This window comes from Oncorhynchus mykiss, chromosome 31, assembly GCF_013265735.2.
Source record: "Oncorhynchus mykiss isolate Arlee chromosome 31, USDA_OmykA_1.1, whole genome shotgun sequence".
NCBI classification, from domain to species: Eukaryota; Metazoa; Chordata; class Actinopteri; order Salmoniformes; family Salmonidae; genus Oncorhynchus; species Oncorhynchus mykiss.
In genome coordinates this window covers 41,136,875-41,155,357 of record NC_050571.1, presented here as the reverse complement: position 1 = coordinate 41,155,357, position 18,483 = coordinate 41,136,875, and the positions used below count along the sequence as shown (strand labels likewise).

At 41.6% G+C, this 18,483-nt stretch overlaps 1 protein-coding gene across 3 annotated transcripts; it reads right to left on the bottom strand.

The window, feature by feature from the left end:
- Positions 1–373: 373 nt before the first annotated feature.
- On the bottom strand, positions 374–13,071 carry lamp2 (lysosomal-associated membrane protein 2). Of its 3 annotated transcripts, none has more exons than XM_021584205.2 (9): positions 12,914–13,071; positions 10,589–10,704; positions 8,903–9,113; positions 8,622–8,783; positions 6,999–7,192; positions 6,682–6,801; positions 6,474–6,528; positions 6,098–6,268; positions 374–5,831 (listed from the first exon to the last, which is right to left on the bottom strand). In XM_021584205.2, exons 1-9 carry the CDS (start codon positions 13,041–13,043, stop codon positions 5,692–5,694), a joined length of 1,299 nt encoding a protein of 432 aa, XP_021439880.2. In that variant the 5' UTR covers positions 13,044–13,071; the 3' UTR covers positions 374–5,691. The 3 variants fall into 3 exon arrangements, with proteins under 3 accessions (XP_021439880.2, XP_021439878.2, XP_021439879.2); XM_021584203.2 differs by having other exon boundaries at positions 374–2,654; XM_021584204.2 differs by having other exon boundaries at positions 374–2,025.
- Between the last annotated feature and the right edge of the window lie 5,412 nt (positions 13,072–18,483).

Genomic DNA, 18,483 nt, shown 5'->3' with positions numbered 1-18,483 from the left:
TTCAGTTTATTTGCAATACACTTGCAAAACGTTCTAATACCCTGTTTTTGCTTTGTCATTATGGGGTATTGCGTGTAGATTAAGGTCATTTTTATTTAAGAGGGGTCTGAATACTTACTGAATGCACAGGGAGTCATTGAAGAGGTAACATTCATGACGCCATTATGCTATTCGAGATTATACAGTCATGACCCTGACCAAAGTCTCATCTTTGGGCCTGAATATTGCAGTTTTTTTTTGCCTAACACTGCCAGTTTTACAACTGTATACACAGAGATAATGCCAGTCACGAGTGATGTCCTTGTGGTTCAACAAGCGCAATAAAAAGGAAAGGAGAACACCAACGGTGGTTAATGAAATAGGAGTCAGCAAATTGCTACAAAACAGGAAAGCAACTTTATTTAAACGTTTCCCTCAACTTTAGTTCAACGAGCTTACATCATTTCACAATCGTCATGAGATAAGAGACAGACTTGGTTATGAGGGGAATAGTAGTGCAACAAAAAGGCACAAAACCCCATCTTAGAGGCAAACTTAACCAGGATCAGTATAATCATAAGTATTGGTACAAAACAGAAGTTCACACCGAATAATGAGCATGATACAAGAACAGTAAGGAAATAGCATCCTTGGTCAAAACACACTGAATTCATTTTACTGTTTTGCAAAAAAAAAAAAATGTGGCTGTTAATTTACCTGCTCTGAGATGGGGAGGTTCAGAAAGGAGTTTCCTTCCTGTCCAGGCTTTGGTCATAAAATCATTTTGGTCAATTCTTATACTTCCTATTATGAGGCCTGGGTCGCATTCAGAAGGATACGCGGTAGCAAAAAGGGTTGCAACAGAATGTTTCTATTGTTTAGGCAGTACCTCACGGTTTATAAAGTTTCAAAACATTCTCCCTACTGAACATGACGCAGTTCTTGTTGTAGATTTCTTAACTGGGCCATTTCTGATACCAGACCCAAGACTATGCCATCATCCTCCTTTCCGAGGGGACTTTGTAACATTAGTGAAAATACAAACATCAAAATGACATTTATGCAACTGCTCCAAATGCTGGTTAGTAGCTATGTGTCTTTGTAAAGTTAGTGTCCCTTTCATTGGGTCATGGCTAGAAAGGAATACAATTTCCTAACCTTAACCTAATTCTCCTAACCTGCCATGAAAAGTCAAATCTGACAAAAGCTGTATCCAGTCTAGTCAAAACCCTTTTATTGTACTACGACTAAGAGAAATAAGTGCAGGGGGTACAATCACAATTAAGAATCTGCTAATTTAATGAGGGAATTCATAAAAATAAATGGCATTTTCTAATTCTGCAAAGATTTACCAATGGATACTTAGATATAACATTGGCTCTAAATTTCAATGCGCTTTCAATATTTTCTCAGTATAATTTGACATCTCTATTCATCAAAAATGAACATTCATTCTATACAAGAGAGCAATTAAAATGTACACAAATATAATACAGGATATCAACAGAACAGTGTGAGAAAACAGCCTCATTCATATGAACCTCTGGGAACAAACAACTGATGCCCTGTTATTAAGAGGAGCCATGATACTCCATGCAATTTACATCCAAACACACTTGGTGTAAAACCACTGATCATTTTGACATGTTTTGTTGCTTGATGACTTAAGTCATACGAAAAGGACTTTCAAAAGAACTGTTGGGTGGGGTGAGAAGTAGGGTAGGTGTGTGAAAAGGGAATTTGCTGAGGGTAACATCAAGGAAAGACCCATGGGAAATGGAAAGAAACATTTGGATGCCATAGAAGAAGCTTTGGGGATGGGGAGGCAACAGGGAACATGTTGTGAGGGGCTTGGAGGATATGAGGGAATGGGTAGAGGCAAAAGCAGCTGTGATTGGTTGGATTATACAGACTGGTAGCCAGTGCGACTCTTCCTCCGGCCAATCAGGTAAGAGATAAGCACAAGGATGATTAGGAAGCTGAGGGCCACGCCCACAGCAATGGGCACCAGAAAGCTCAAATCAGAGTCCATGAAGCACTCCACGGCTGCCACAGAGAAGAGACAGAGAAGAAGGGTTAGCAATTATAGCATGCTAGTGATTAGTCAGCAGAAAAGACCAGAGTTAAGAGGAGAGAAGAAACAGGATTTGGTTAAGTCCTTCACAGACATGGAATAAATTAGATTTTTTTTAAAAGCAGCAAGTTCAGAACCAAGACATATTCATCAGGGTCCGTCAGAGCATGGGCATTAATTGCAATTAGGAAAACATTTGGTCATCAGCCATCTATAGTCAACCATGTGATGAGGAATATAAGATGTGTCAATCAAAATCAATAAATTCTAATTACACACACAGCTGTTACATGCCATCGTTAACACAGCCGCTTCTCCAAGTCATTGTTTCATGAGAAAGAGCTTTCCATCCGGTGAATTTCACCATTAAGTAAACTCTGCACAGTATATTAGTCAAATTAAATCAACAATTATCCAGATGACCGAAGTTATAGCCTCAGCATAGTGAAGATAATTTAGAAGTGCTCATAGCCAGTGCCCTGGTTTCGCTTTCTTCCAATGAAATAGGCAACCAACACAATGAGGACCAGTAAAGTCAAGGCAACCCCGACCGCTATAGGAACAAGCCAGCTCTCTGTCGTATCGTCTTGGCAATCCTCCGCTGGATGACAGTAAAGAAAGTGGGCACGGGGGGGTTGCAGGGTGGAAGAAAGGTAAAACATCAAAATGGTGAATGCATGGTCAATCATAGACACTTCTCAGTCAAGAATAGTTGGAAAACAAAGGAGGGATTTACTAAAATGTCCGGGGGACCAATAATATTGTAAAATATTACAAATGGTCCACGCCAGTTTATGCACAATTTCCATTCCCATTTATTGCAGCTAAAAGCCTATTGAAAAGGAATTCAAAAATTAACATTGTTCACCGCCACAGAAGAAAATAATGTACACCGAGTTTAAACATTATGAACACCTTGCTTTTCCATGACAGACTGACCAGGTGAATCCAGATTAAAAGTATGATCCTTATTGATGTCACTTGTTAAATCCACTTCAAATCAACCAGTGTAGACGAAAGAGGAGACCGGTTAAGTAAGTATTTTAGCCTTGCGACATCGATTGTGTATGTGTGCCATTCAGTGGGTGAAAGGGAATGACAAAATTGTGTGGGAAGCATTGGAGTCAACATGGAGTCAACATGGAGTCAACATGGAGTCAACATGGAGTCAACATGGAGTCAACATGGAGTCAACATGGAGTCAACATGGAGTCAACATGGAGTCAACATGGAGTCAACATGGAGTCAACATGGGCCAGCATCCCGGTTGAACGCTTTCGACACCTTGTTGAGTCAGCCCAGACGAATTGAGGCCGTTCTAAAGTAACAAATATTAGGAAGGTGTTCAGCGTATCTTAATTTGAAGAATGGGTCTGTCCTGTAATTGGGATTTCCCGTTTCTTAACATGCTGCTTTATGAATACATAAACTAGGAGAGAAAAAAAATATGAGCCAAATAATCCGATTCATTAATGTAAATGTAATCAAACGTGATTGAATCTCAAAATGGAGCTGCTTTGTTGAGCAAGGCACAAAATTGTCACAATCATAACATTTGATCATGTCAAGTGAATGAAAATTGGGTATAGTAAATGTTTTCAAAATTGTATTTTAGAATTGATTGTTGACGTGGTGAAGAAAAAAAATACAATTTTAAAACCAAAGTAACAAACAGAATTTGTACAAAAGCAGTCAATTTTCCAAGACAACACACTGGAATGTAAAAGCAATAATCAATAATATATTTGAAAAGGAAAAAAAAGCAGATCATTCACATATACAGCATCTTAAATGTTTTGGGGTTGACTGATTGATCAACAGAAATTAAAGGCGGCAATCAAATTTCTTCATGTCTCATGCAGACCATCTCACTACGACAAAACGATAATACACAGCAACTACCCATTTTCACCTGTCCTAACAGTACGACAATATACACATGTACTGCAAATCCTGTGGACAATCATCCTTTCTCCTACTCGATCGATTGGTGCAACTTACAAGCGGTCAACTAGGCAGGGTTAGAGTCAATTCCATTTCATTTAAGTCAATTCAGGAAGTAAGCTGAACTTATAATTCCAATTTTCCTCATGAAAAAGCTGTGAGGCAAATTGGAATTAGAATTTATTAATTGAAATGGAATAGACCCCAGCCGTGGTCACAAGTGCCCCCTTACTAAGTGGCAGCTTTCGGGAGCAACACCACAGCAACAGCTATAATATACACAGGTGTAACATTGCAGCACACATTTTCAATTTATGTCAAACTTACTGAACAATTAAGTGCATTTAAAATGTATTTTAAAAAAAGAATCACCACCATCTGCGAAGAACAGGTTTGAATGACCGCAAATAATCAGAGCTATCCCTTTTTTAAACCTAACGCCAACATGTAATGACAGGAGGGGTTTTGTGTTACCTTTCTTTTCAGGTTTGTCTTTTACATCCTCAAACTAGGCATGGACTTTTCAAAGTTAATTAAACACTTGGTAGATTTCACACTACACAATGTGAGCCAGTCAGTCAAAGTCAGAGACAGACTGACATTGGTGGCAACCATACGTCAAGTATTGCTGTGCGTGAATATAAATGACGGAGGCCTTGTTTTGTCAAATCAACTTAGAGACGGAACTATATGCCAGCAATACCACCTTTTCTTTTTACCCGAGTTGCGGCCACACATTTCAGTCAAAAAGTCACATTTCCAAATTCAAACTAATGACCGACTAGTGGATGATCAGTAACGAGCTGAAAGAGCAAGGAGCGCAAAGCAGCAGACCTTGATCCTGGTTAGTTCATAAAATAGTTCCTGAGCCAAATCAACAAAGCTACTCAATGATGTCTCATTGAGCAGCGAGGCAAATGTGAAATGTTCAAGTCAGTCAAAATGGTGCACTGCTACGATGAGTTGTGAGGATGAATAAAACCACAAAAGAAAGGTTGAATGAAAATACACAAATTCAATAAGAACATAAACAAAAAAAAGATATGCCAAAGGGAGGGAGGGAGCAAGTGCATGATTCAGAGTGAAAAGGGCACAGCCCCCAATAGTCACAGCTCCTCGTGAAAATGTGCAAACTGTAGCACAAGGACTTTAACTGGTGTTTCTATGAAATGTGCTACTTCATAAAAAGCATCCCTACCCTGAATGAGAATCCTCCGGCAAGTAATGTCAGATGGGTCAGGTGCAATCACTGAGAATGTTCAATAAATAAGGCCTTTACTGGTTCCAAAGGTTTCAAAAAATTGCACAGAGGTCAAATAATCATGCACTTGCTCCTTTACAACAGAAAAAAAAGATTAAGCAAATCAAACAAAACGGAAATCAAACAAATAAACGGGGTATGACAGTCGAACCTGGTCCCGGAGAGCATTTTGAGTCTTCAGGTTTACCTGAATAAAGCTGCTCAAGTCTACACCTAAGCAAAGCTAGACTAAGCTCAAGTCTAAGAGCAGCTCTTAAGAGTGGCTGAAGTAAGGAGGTGACAGTCTGACTATTCCAGTTGTACAAGTCAGTCGTCAATTGAAAGACTGCACTGAGACAGCCATCCAGGACCAGGCTTTGGGACCGCCACCCCACACAAGGATCAACCTGTGTTCTTGATTAATTATCACAGATTCATGATCACAGATTGCTTTTTAGAGGGTCTGATATCCCACATAGGTCTTCCTACGACCAATCACGTAAGCAATCACTACAATGAGAATCAAGCCAGCCAGGGCGGCACCAACAATGATAGGGATTAAGATGCTGGTGTCATCCAGTGAACATTCATGGGCTGCAGACGAGAGAGAGAATCAATGAGCACAACTTGGAACATCTTCTCATGATCATTTGGATGTTAACCTTTTTAGGGCAGAAGCATGGCATGACCTCAAATACTTACCTGTTTCACCAAACTGGACATGTAACCTATTCTACTGAAGCCCATAATGGTTATTACAGTCCATGTCTCAGTTTCAAGCATGTTAGCTGCATTTGGCTTTAGCGTACCACTAACATAAGGGTAATGACGCAAAGTCACCATCTCAGGAAGACACCTACCTGTAGCGAATTCGCCTTTGTTGACTTCAAAGGGCTGGACGCGAAGCTCGAACGTGTAGAGAGTGAGCGTGTCGGTGACGTTTAAGGTCTGCTCCTTGTTGCACATGTAGGAGCTGCCTACCGCCGCCGCCCAAATGGACATGTTGGTATTGACTGCAACGACGGGAGCCCCTAGACATAACACACAGAGTGAGCAATGTTCTAATATGCATTGCATGTACTGTGCAGGTGCTGAGTGTGTAATGTATACTGTTTATTACAAAGCTGCACTGTTTCGAAGAAAAATGGCACCCCGGGGAGAATAAAGTTGTCCCTAATTGGATGTTAGGATAGGATCTTGGTTTCTGAAGGGGGTTTGTAGTGCATTGCTGCTTACCAGTGGCTGGTATCACTGTGACATTCAGAGCGTGCAGTTGGAACTTCTTGCCGTCCTGTAACGTGCAAGCAAACACTTATCAGTTTGACTGAAACAGACCCTACTCTGTATTTGTCCAACTGTCTACATGCTAAATGCAGCCAACCAGGATAATACCGGACTTGGTTTCAGATTTTTTTTTTTTACGTGTCTGGCTTCATCGCCTTACGTTGCTGAACGTGAACATGATGGTGATTGTATCCGATGTCAACATGAGATCGCTGCTGTTGGCCCTACAGGCTCCGCCCACTTCAGTCATATTGGGCACCAGGTTGATGGTCTCCTCTTTCTAATAAAGAGGAAAACACAGGTCGGTAAACAACACTAACATACTAGCAACAAAGACCTTTCTTCATAGACAAGAAAATCATGTTCTCTGACAAACATATCTGAAAATGTTCAATTGAACAGACTATTGCATGCTAAAATAAGAAACATCAAAAGTAAGGGCCTATTTTACAATCGCTATCCTACTTGTATACATACGTCTCCATGCTTGTAGCCGATCTGTAGGCCGAAGGTGGCCATCAGGCAGGCTGTGCTGTTGACGTCGGTTGCGATGCTGTACTTTCCAGTAGTGGGCGTGGGCAGTGTAGGGGTAGAAGTGGGGGCAGCTGTGGTGGAAACGGTCGTGGTGGGCGCCACAGTGGTGGAGGTCATGTCAGCGGAGCATATGGTGTCTATGTAGGGAAAACAGAGAACCTATTAAGTTCAGAGAACCAACAGGGTTGGGATCAACTGCATTTCAGGAAGTAAACTGAATTTCAGTTCACTTCCCGAATTGACCCTTATTAATTGGAATTGACCACAACCCTGGAGAAAACAGTAAAATAGTTTGACATACAGTGCATTTGGAAAGTATTCAGACCCCTTAACTTTTCCCACATTTTGTTACGTCACAGCCTTATTCAAAAATGAAAAAGCAAAAACAGTTAAGACAATTTTGCAAATATCACATAAGTATTCAGACCCTTACTAAGTACTTTGTTGATGCACCTTTGGCAGCAATTACAGCCTCGAGTCTTCTTGGGTATGACAAGCCAAGACACATGTATTTGGGGAGTTTATCCCACTGTTCTCTGCAGATCCTCTCAAGCTCTGTCCGGTTGGATAGGGAGCGCCGCTGCACAGCTATTTTCAGGCTGGACCAATCAAGGACATTCAGAAACTTGTCCCGAAGCCATCAAACCAGATTTCCTCCAAACGTGACGCTTGGCATTCAGGCCAAAGAGTTCAATCTTGGTTTCATTAGACCAGATAATCTTGTTTCTCATGTTCTGAGAGTCCTTTAGGTGCATCTTGGCAAACTCCAAGCGGGCTGTCATGTGCCTTTTACTGAGGAGTGGATTCCATCTGGCCACTCTAGGCTTGATTGGTGGAGTGCTGCAGAGATGGTTGTCATTCTTGAAGGTTCTCCCATCTCCACAGAAGAACTCTGGAGCTGTCAGTGACCATCAGGTTCTTGATCATCTCCCTGACCAATGCCCTTCTCCCCCGATTGCTCAGTTAGAGCTGGCTGCCTAGACTAGGAAGTCTTGGTGGTTCCAATCTTCTTTCATTTAAGAATGATGGAGGCCACTGCGTTCTTGGGAACCTTCAATGCTGCAGACATTTTTTGTACCCTTCCCCAGATCTGTGCTTCGACACAATCCTGTCTCGGGGATCTACGGACAATTCCCTCGACCTCACGGCTTGGTTTTCGCTTTGACATGCACTGTCAACTGTGGAACCGTATATAGACAGGCGTGTGCCTTTCCAAATCATGCCCAATCAATTGAATTTACCACAGGTGGACTCCAATTAAGTTTTAGAAACATCAAGGATGATCAATGGAAATAGGATGCACCTGAGCTCAATTTCGAGTCTCATAGCAAAGGGTCTGAATACTTAGGTAAATATGGTATCTGTTTTTTATTTTTTTTAATACATTTCCAAAAACCTGTTTTCGCTTTGTCATTATTTTGTTTAGACTGACGAGGGAAAAATGATTTAATCTATTTTAGAATTAACAAAATGTGGAAAAAGTCAAGGAGACTGAATATTTTCCGAATGCACTGTGTGATTGTGGCACAGTTGATCTTACAATGGCCTGATGCTCGTACTACCTACCGGTGTCACTTTTGCTGCCGTTAATCACAAACGCCTGTAGAGCAACATCATACAGTGTCTGAATGACAGACTCTACTGTCCGGACATCTGCACTCTTGCAGGAGTAGTAGGTGTCCACACTCACGTTGGTGATAATTGACTTTACTGTCACAGACTTGGTTTCTAAAAGCAAGAAGGATTGTCAAATATCAGCATGTGTCATATCAACAACAATACTAAATGTGTATATCGTGAATTAACAGTATCATGACATCATAACTATGTAGTCACTAGTTCGTTACCTTTTGATGTAGAGTTGGGGAAGACGCTTGAGTCATTGAGATTGTAGGAGAAGACAATGGTATCTACTTGGTAGGTTTTGTTCTTTTTAGTGAAATCCACTGTCCAACTGTGCCCATCTCCAAAACTGAGTTTCAATGTCGATGTTGTGTTATCACAGGCGCTCCCTTCAGTTGTCACATTTTCAGGCAGTACCAAAATAACAGTTTCACTCTGAAAGAGGACAAATATATTGGACAGTCATTAAAATATGGATTCCCTTTTATCATTTCCCGCCAAGTACTTCCTCAGGAACAGTGCCATTTCGCATCATGACAAAATAGTACAGTAGACATAACATAACAGTGTGTCCATTATAATGATGGATTAGCAGGGGGGGGGGAATGTATATTTCATATTCTGCGACAAAGGGTGGGTCTAATCCTGATTGGTTAAAACCGGCTTCCATCCGGTGTCTATTTCACAAGTTACCTCTGGCCAAATCTATGAAGGTAAAATGTCTATTTATTCTGTTCCATCTGACTGCGCAATCCAATGTCTCATCAGCCCAGCCAAGCAATTTATAGACTTGATCTCTACTATAAAAAGCATAGACATAATCTAACATTTCTTTTAAACTAACAGTTTTCAACAGAGATTTGTATAAATCCTGCTATCCTTCTCTCCGTCATTTGCAACATTGTTTCAATATTCAAATTCAATCCATCTGTCTCATAGTAATTAACGTTTCGTGAGTAGGGACGAGACAGACAGGCAGCATTTTTCAGCCGGTCTAAATTATGAATCAGCTGGCATCATTTTTATGGATATATACAAAGATATGTCAACCGAAAATGGGTAAAACGAAATGAAGTGCAGCTAGTTTGCAGTCTTCCCAGCTTCAGTTGGAAGTGATTGTAGTAGCTGTGTTGTTGGCTGGTTCCTATGAACAACGGTGTCTTGACAGGTAAGCAAATTTTCCATGCCAGGCAAAACCGCACCTCATTAGCTCATTGTTATGGATGTATCCAAATAAATGTCAATAGAAAACCGCTTATACAAATACTTCGCAGTTATTCTAGCTGCTTTTTTAAATGACTAAGTTAGCTGTAGTTGGCTAGCTAGCAAGCAAGCGATAAGAATGTTGCCAGCCAGTATGGCAATGGAACATTTAGAATGAACGACTGGGTCGGGTCCATAAACACAGAACAAAAAGACTGAACGACTCTCTAGCAACCGAACTGATAGAACAAACGACCAGCCGGCTTGGGTAGCAACCCTAGATTTGTGCCGGGACTATATCTTGTGGAAGGATGAAATAGTATGAGTATGCCAGTCATTATTTTAATACATTGCTAACCCGGCCCTCAACATCATCTCGAGCCTAACAACATGCCAATATATCCTCCAAACACCGGCTCCGAGGGCATTTTCACTTAATTATGCTTTTTTATTGCTAGGGACAATAACTTTGACAAACCCTGGTGTAACAAGACAAGCCATGACAATTACAGGATAAACCGCTGAACAGACAGAAGACTTTTCCTTGCAGTTACTCCCTCTTGTCCCCTCTGTGATTACATTAAGAACTATATTTGTCAAAGTAGACACTCAACTCAACTTAAGCAGAGTGACAAATCATATCAAGAGTTATTTATAGGCCTATGTATATTACCATGCAGAAAAACATTTAAAGAGTAAATACACACCTTATTTACACCAACTTCATATGCGACTGAGAAGTTGACCATCAAATTGGCGTAGAGGCATAATTTGTTATCCGTGTTGTTGACTGACACTTCAGTCCCATGTGATAGATGGAGTTCTGAAATAAAAATTAACAGCAATTTTCTTGATATGTTATGAGGCAGAATTTTGGGGGACTCCTGAAAACAAACTCAATTTCAATAAATTCACAGTAAACACACAGCATAGGTAGCCTAGTTTTGGTCATTTTCTACTTGCCTTTACAAGTACCCCAAATATTTAAATTATTGTAAAACTCAGTGAGGAACACACCATATGCTAACAATTTCCAAACCTTCATTGTTGTGAAAGTGTTCATCATCTGAGCAATCTCACATGGAACTAAATGGGCCCGGTTTCCAGATTGCGACGGAAATTAGGTTTACAATTGTTTTAAAGAGGCATTGTTCCTACCACGTAGAGAGAATGTTTGAAGTGTTAATCTTATCTTAACATTAGAATTACCCCACAAAACTGATGACAGATCAGCTCCTAGAACGATATTAGCCCCTATGGCTGCAAATATTGAAGTGGCGTATTATGCTTAGGCTTCCCAACAATAATGCACCAAATTATAGATTGGGCATTTCATTGCACACATGTTACACCATCATGAAATACATTGAGGCAAAATAATTACAGACAGTAGCCTATTGGAAAAATAGAACTCAATTGATTTTTTTAGAAAACATTTATTTCACCATTATTTAACTAGGCAAGTCAGTTTAATGGAGTCATCTCAGTTTTTATTTGAAGTATATTTTCATCCTTTACTTGATTGTAACAATTTGGCAACTTTGTATTTGCAGTCAATTTCATTCTGAAGATAGAAGCAAAATATTTATCTGACTGCTGATATGTTTAGCAAAGATATTCTATGAACAAAGTGACATGGAAGGGCAAAAAAGCTCTAACTACGCACTAAGCTGTTCTAGTGGTCTGAGGCAGTCAGTTAATAACAAGAGTTTCCAAATGCAACTTTAGTACGGGTTATTTTGGGAAACAGCTGAGATGTAACGATGCTCCTACAAAAGGTTCTAACAATGAACTAAGCCTGAAGATGCTTTTGTAAAACTGGCCCTGGTAGGTTATCACCAGTGACCCTGTGTCCCGTCACCCTGAGTGACTTGATATCAGAGGCCTTAGCTTGCAACAGAGGACTGGGGCCATTTCTCAACTGAAAACATTCTAATGAAAATTGAAAAAATTGGAAGAGGGGGAGAAAAAAAAACTTGAAGGATTCTGACTTGAATATCAAATGAGTCCTGGCAACACCATGGCAGGAGGCCAAAACCTATCCAGGCTATAAAAAAAGACATGCTCATGGCTCAATGTGCAAATTCCTTCTATCAATCATAACAAGGGGATTGGTTTATAGACAGCAACTGCTATAGCAATCACTTCGGTTACTGTGCAGGTTTAAAATGTTACTGCAGCTGTTTTACAATTAAATAACAAAAGGTCAATCAGCAGATACTTGGTCACGAGACAACTTCCTGATCAACGCGCAAAGCCATATATCATAAATAAGATACAGCTAACGTTACTGAAGTGAGAATCCTTGACGTAAATTTAGCTGAGATTTTGGATTGAACTGGATTTACAACAGTATAGTAACGCTAACGTTATCTAGCTAGTACATTACATATTGATACCTAAGAAAATGTGTGACTGGTAGCTAACGTTACTTAGCAAACTACGAGTTGTGAGCCTATTTCAGTCATCTAACATGTTAGACATGTTCCAAATGAACAGGGCGAATGAAGCTGGTCGATGTTGTCGTTACCGACACATAAGGACGATATTGCTAGCTAAGCCAAATGAAAGACAATGCCAAACATTACTTGGTGTTTAAGAGACTGCTGTTATTTTCCCTGTACACCCAGAAGTCCTTTCTGTAACATGACCTGTCAACTAAGACAGATATTAAAACCACAACGAACGTTAGCTAGCTAATTTAGCATGACAGGTCAACAGTGCCATAAACTTAATGTCTTAGATTATTGGGTCTTTGATTGCCGGTAAAGTTGGGTGAAATTTACATGAATAAGTCTTTACTTTTAATTTGTTGAGTTAAACTTAGCTACAGCTAATGTTTGATAGAAAACTAGCTAACTAGCCTAGCTAGCTACTGGCGCAGCAAATAAATAACGTAGTTGGCTCAAGCAATATGGCTGAAGATAGGCCTGCCGCCCGAAGTGACGGAGCACCTTAAGTTTCCTCTTATGTATTACAATATTACCCAACGATGACACAAAACAATATTTCGTTAATTTCTGTAAACATACCATATCCCAGAGCGAGGAACAAAATCAAAAACGCACAGCGAAACATGATGACTTGGTAGCCAAAAGACCTGTTCAGGAAGCGACAACAGCTTACGACTTCAGCTACCTTCCAAGTGCAGCTCGAGAGCATCCGCTCGTCAACAATACAAAAAAAAAGAAAGTACTTCCGGGTCACGGAATTTCGGGAACAATAAAAGTCCCCCGCGTAATAGTAAAAAAATAGTGTCCTTAGTCTGTATTTATCTATGATATATGAAAAATAATTTTCTAAACATTAACTATGATAAATATTTGTTCATATTTAAGTGAAATGTGCATTAAATGTGGGTTTAAAAAAACTTGTTCCAAGGTCAAATAAATGCTCCCAATGCAGTACACTGTATATGAAATATATATTGGTTTACAGATATGGAACTATTCTAGGTGCCGAAGTAAAAGTTGAGTTGGGATTACTCACAAGGGTCTATAAAATATATATATGGTGTTATTTCATGGAGGCCTTCAATCTAAATACCCAGCAAAACGTTCTCCTCAACCCACTCCATAACCCCTAATGCAATACATTGGTCTTTAAATTACATATTGGCTTAGAGAAAAAAGTATTCTATGAACCGATGTAAAATGTATTATGCCGATGTACACTACCATTCAAAAGTTTGGGGTCACTTAGAAATGTCCTTGTTTTTGAAAGAAGCACATTTTTTGTCCATTAAAATAAAATTAATCAGAAATACAGTGTAGACATTGTTCATGTTGTAAATAACTATTGTAGCTGGAAACAGTGATATTTAATGGAATAATTACATAGGCGTACAGAGGCCCATTATCGGCCACTATCACTCCTGTGTTCCGATTGCATGTTGTGTTAGCTTATCCAAGTTTATCATTTTAAAAGGATAATTGAGCATTAGAAAACCCTTTTGCAATTATGTTAGCAGAGCTGAAAACTGTTGTTCTGATTAAATAATCAATAAAACTGGCCTTTAGACTAGTTGAATATCTAGAACATCAGCATTTGTGGATTTGATTACAGGCTCAAAATGTCCACAAAGAACTTTCTTCTGAAACTATTCAGTCTATTCTTGTTCTCAGAAATGAAGGCTATTCCATGCAAGAAATTGCCAAGAAACTGAAGATTTCGTACAACGCTGTGTACTACTCCCTTGGCCCCGGTGCACAACTGAGTACATTAGAGTGCCTAGTTTGAGAAACAGACACCTCACAAGTCCTCTACTGGCAGCTTCATTAAATAGCACCCGCAACACTCCAGTCTCAACGTCAACAGTGAAGAGGCAACTCCGGAACGCTGGCCTTCTAGGCAGGGTTCCTCTGTCCAGTGTCTGTTCTTTTGCCCATCTTAATCTTTTTAATCAGCCAGTCTGAGATATGGCTTTTTTTTTGCAACCCTGCCCGGAAGGCCAGCATCCCGGAGTCACCTCGTCACTGTGATTTTAATGGATGCCCCTCTTCCCTGATTCTATGCTGGGCATGCAATATCAAGTGTGCCTCTATGTAGTGTTGTCTCAAACAAATGATCCATAGCCTATAGGCCTAGGATATACGAAATGCATGCTCGGAGAAGCACAGGGCAAAGTTATTTAGAAGAAAATATACTTCATTTTTTTGGGCTGCTGGGATGGTGTAAATAAAACTATCCCAAACATTAACCCTAGCCTGCTCTGCTCTTGCTGATGTAAACATTTTTGTGGTGCCTAACCTATCATGACTCAGGATATGACCCAGATGCAGACACGGGAGGCGGATAGTACAGGTCCCAGACTTATTAGAAACACGGGGCAGGCAAAGGGTGTGTCGAGGGCAGGCAGGTACAGGACAGCAGGCAGGCTCGGGGTCAGGGCAGGCAGAATGTCTCCTGTTTCTCCCGGTTCTGACCAAAGGGCTGTGAGACAGAGGTTTAATCCTAGACACATGAAAAGTGTGATGGGGGCAACAGAAGACAAACAGCAGAGGGGCTAAGGATCTTGGAGATGGGGAAAGGGGGGGGACAGCTTGCGGGACTCTACCTGGAGGGGCAGATCCCGACTGGACAGCCATACCCCTCTGCCCGAGACTATAACAGGGAGCCGGGGTCTGGTGACAGTCATCTTGTCATCGATACCTGGAGGTGGTCTTGAGAAGAGCTGACCAAGATCTCTTCTAGGTACAGCGACAACGGTGGACGAACATCTGGGCTGAGGGTATGCTTACCTTCCTCTTGCTCCGGGAAGAGTGGGGGCTGATATCGGAGGGAGCACTCAAAAGGCGAGAGACCAGTGGCTGAGCAAGGGAGGTTGTTGTGGGCGTACTCTACCCACAAATCCTACTGGCTCCAGGTGGTGAGATTGGCGAAGACCAGGCAGCGAAGAGTCATCTCCGGGTCTTGATTGGCTCACTCCGACTGGCCGTTAGACTGAGGGTGGAACCCGGAGGAGAAGGCTGGCCGACGACCCAATGAGCGTGCAGAACGCCCTCCAGAACTGACGAGAACTAAGGACCCGGGTCGGAGACCACGTCCCCTGGAAGTCCATGGATCCGGAAGATGTACTGCACCATGAGCTGGGCCGCCTCCTTGGCTGAGGGTAGCTTGCGGAGAGGGATGTGGGAGGCTTGGGGAGATGGAAATGGAAGTGGGTGGCTTTGGAAAACCGGTCCTCCATGGTAAGAATAACCATGTTGCCATCAGATGGCGGGAGACCAGTGATAAAGTCCAGGGATATATGTGACCAGGGACGGGAAGGAGTTGAAGGAGGCCAGCCGGAGCTAGCAGAGAAGTCTTATTCTGGGCAAACACAGTGCAGGCCACGACAAACGCGGAGATGTCAGTAACCAAGGTGGGCCACCAAAAACGTTGTCGTACAAAAGACCAGGCTCCGATGGGAGCCAGGCTGGCAGGCCAGTCGAGAGGAAAGAGCCGATTCCAGAACCGAGGAACAGATAGAGTCTGGGACAAACATCTCGTTAGCCGCCCCCGGGGTGCAGTGATATTCCAGGTTTTTGTGATCTGTCCATACTATGAATGGGTGTTCCGTCCCCTCTAACCAGTGCCTTTATGTGGGGTTGAGATGAGAGAGGAAAGCGCAAGAATGTAGCTTTTGGTCTTGGGCTGAACGCTGGGACAAGCCAGCTCCCACGCCGATGTCCGAAGCGTCGACCTCCACCACAAACTGCCGGGACATAATAGGATGGGGGAAGTAGTGAATTAGTGTTTGAGGTCCAAGAACGCCTGGTATGCAGCTGGAGACCACGTAAATGGGACCTTGGGAGAGGTGAGTGCTGACAGGAGAGAAGCCCGAGTGTTGTAGCCCTGGATGAACCGGTGGTAGAAATTGGCGAACCCCAGGAAGTGTTGCAGCTGCACTCTGGAGGTGGGTTGCGGCCAATCCACCACCGCTCTCACCTTTTCAGGATCCATCTGGATGTTGCCTGCAGCTAAGATGTAGCCCAGATGGTGGAGCGATGGAATTTGCATTTTTCCGCTTTGGCACGTTGTGTTGGCTAATCCAAGTTGATCATTTTAAAAGGCTAATTGATCATTAGAAAAAACTTTTGCAATTATGTTAGCACAGCTGAAAACTGTTGTTCTGATTAAAGAAGCAATAAAACTGTCCTTCTTTAGACTAGTTGAGTATCTGGAGCATCAGCATTTGTGGGTTCGATTACAGGCTAAAAATGGCCAGAAACAAAGAACTTTCTTCTGAAACTCATCAGTCTATACTTGTTCTCAGAAATGAAGGCTATTCCATGCAAAAAACTGCCAAGAACTGAAGATCTCATACAATGCTTGTACTACTCCCTTCACAGAACAGAGTAAACTGGCTCTAACCAGAATAGAAAGAGGAGTGGGAGTCCCCGGTGCACAAATGAGCAAGAGGACAAGTACATTAGTGTGTCTAGTTTGAGAAACAGATGCCTCAACTGGCAGCTTCATTAAATAGTACCCACAACACACCAGTCTCAACGTCAACAGTGAAGAGGCAACTCCGGGATGCTGGCCTTCCAGGCAGGGTTGCAAAAAAAAAGCCATATTTCAGACTGGCCAATAAAAAGAAAAGATTAAGATGGGCAAAAGAACACAGACACTGGACAGAGGAAGTCTGCCTAGAAGGCCAGCATCCCGGAACCGCCTCTTCACTGTTGACGTCTGGAATATAAATACACAGAACCAGTCAAAAGTTTGGACACACCTAATCATTCAAGGGTTTTTCTTTGACTATTTTCTACATTGTAGTGAAGACATCAAACCTATGAAATAACACATGGAATCACGTAGTAACCAAAAAAGGTGTTAAACGAATCAAAATATATTTTATATTTGAGATTCTTCAAAGTAGCCACCCTTTGTCTTGATGACAGCTTTGCACACTCTTAAACAGCTTCATGAGGTAGTCACCTGGAATGCATTTCAATTAAAAGCTGTGTCTTGTTAAAAAGTTAATTTGTGAAATTTCTTTCCTTAATGCGTTTGAGCCAATCAGTTGTGTTGTGATAAGGTAGAGTTGGTATTATATTACATATTATGCCAAGAACAGCTCAAATAAGCAAAGAGAAATGACAGTCCATTACTTTAAGACATGAAGGTCAGTCAATCTGTAAAATTTCAAGAACTTTCAAAGTTTCTTCAAGTGCAGTCTATGATGAAACTGTCTCTCATGAGGACCGCCACTATAAAGGAAGACCCAGAGTTACCTCTTCTGCAGAGGATAAGTTCATTAGAGTTAACTGCACCTCAGAAATTGCAGCCCAAATAAATGCTTCACTGAGTTCAATTAAAAGACATCTCAACATCAACTGTTCAGAGGAGACTGTGTGAATCAGGCCTTCATGGTCAAATTGCTGCAACAACAAAAAAAACACTACAAAAGGACACCAATAAGAAGAGACTTTCTTGGGCCAAGAAACACGAGCAATGGACATTAGACTGGTGGTAATCTGTCCTTTGGTCTGATGAGTCCACAACAACTGTGTCTTTGTGAGACACAGAGTAGGTGAACGAATGATCTCTGCATGTCTGGTTCTCACCATGAATCATGGAGGAGGAGGAGTGATGGTGTGGAGGTGGTTTGCTGGTGACACTGTCAGTGATTTATATAGAATTCAAGGCACACTTAACCAGCATGGCTACCACAGCATTCGGCAGGGATACGCCATCCCATCTTGTTTGCTCTTGGTAGGATAGTCATTTGTTTTTCCAACAGGACAATGACCCAACACACCTCCAGGCTGTGTAAGGGCTATTTGACCAAGAAGGAGAGTGATGGAGTCCTGCATCAGAAGACCTGGACTCCAGTCACCCGACCTCAACCCAATTGAGATGGTTTGGGATGAGTTGGACCGCAGAGTGAAGGAAAAGCAGCCAACAAGTGCTCAGCATATGTGGGAACTCCTTCAAGACTGTTGGAAAAGCATTCCAGGTAAAGCTGGTTGAGAGAATGCCAAGAGTGTGCAAAGCAGTCATCAAGGCAAAGGGTGGCTACTTTGAAGAATCTAAAATATATTTTGATTCGTTTAACACTTTTTTGGTTACTACATGATTCCATGTGTTATATCAGTGTTGATGTCTTCACTATTAT

Bases quoted from the DNA above. Each gene is read 5' to 3' on its own strand.
- lamp2 (XM_021584203.2), bottom strand. From the start codon at position 13,043: ATGCTCTCGAGCTGCACTTGGAAGGTAGCTGAAGTCGTAAGCTGTTGT. The intron at 9,114-10,588 runs GTGTGTATTTAC...GTCCTCTTTCAG, and splicing joins ATGAAGTTGGTGTAAATAAG to AGTGAAACTGTTATTTTGGT. The intron at 8,784-8,902 runs GTAACGAACTAG...TCTTGCTTTTAG, and splicing joins CCCCAACTCTACATCAAAAG to AAACCAAGTCTGTGACAGTA.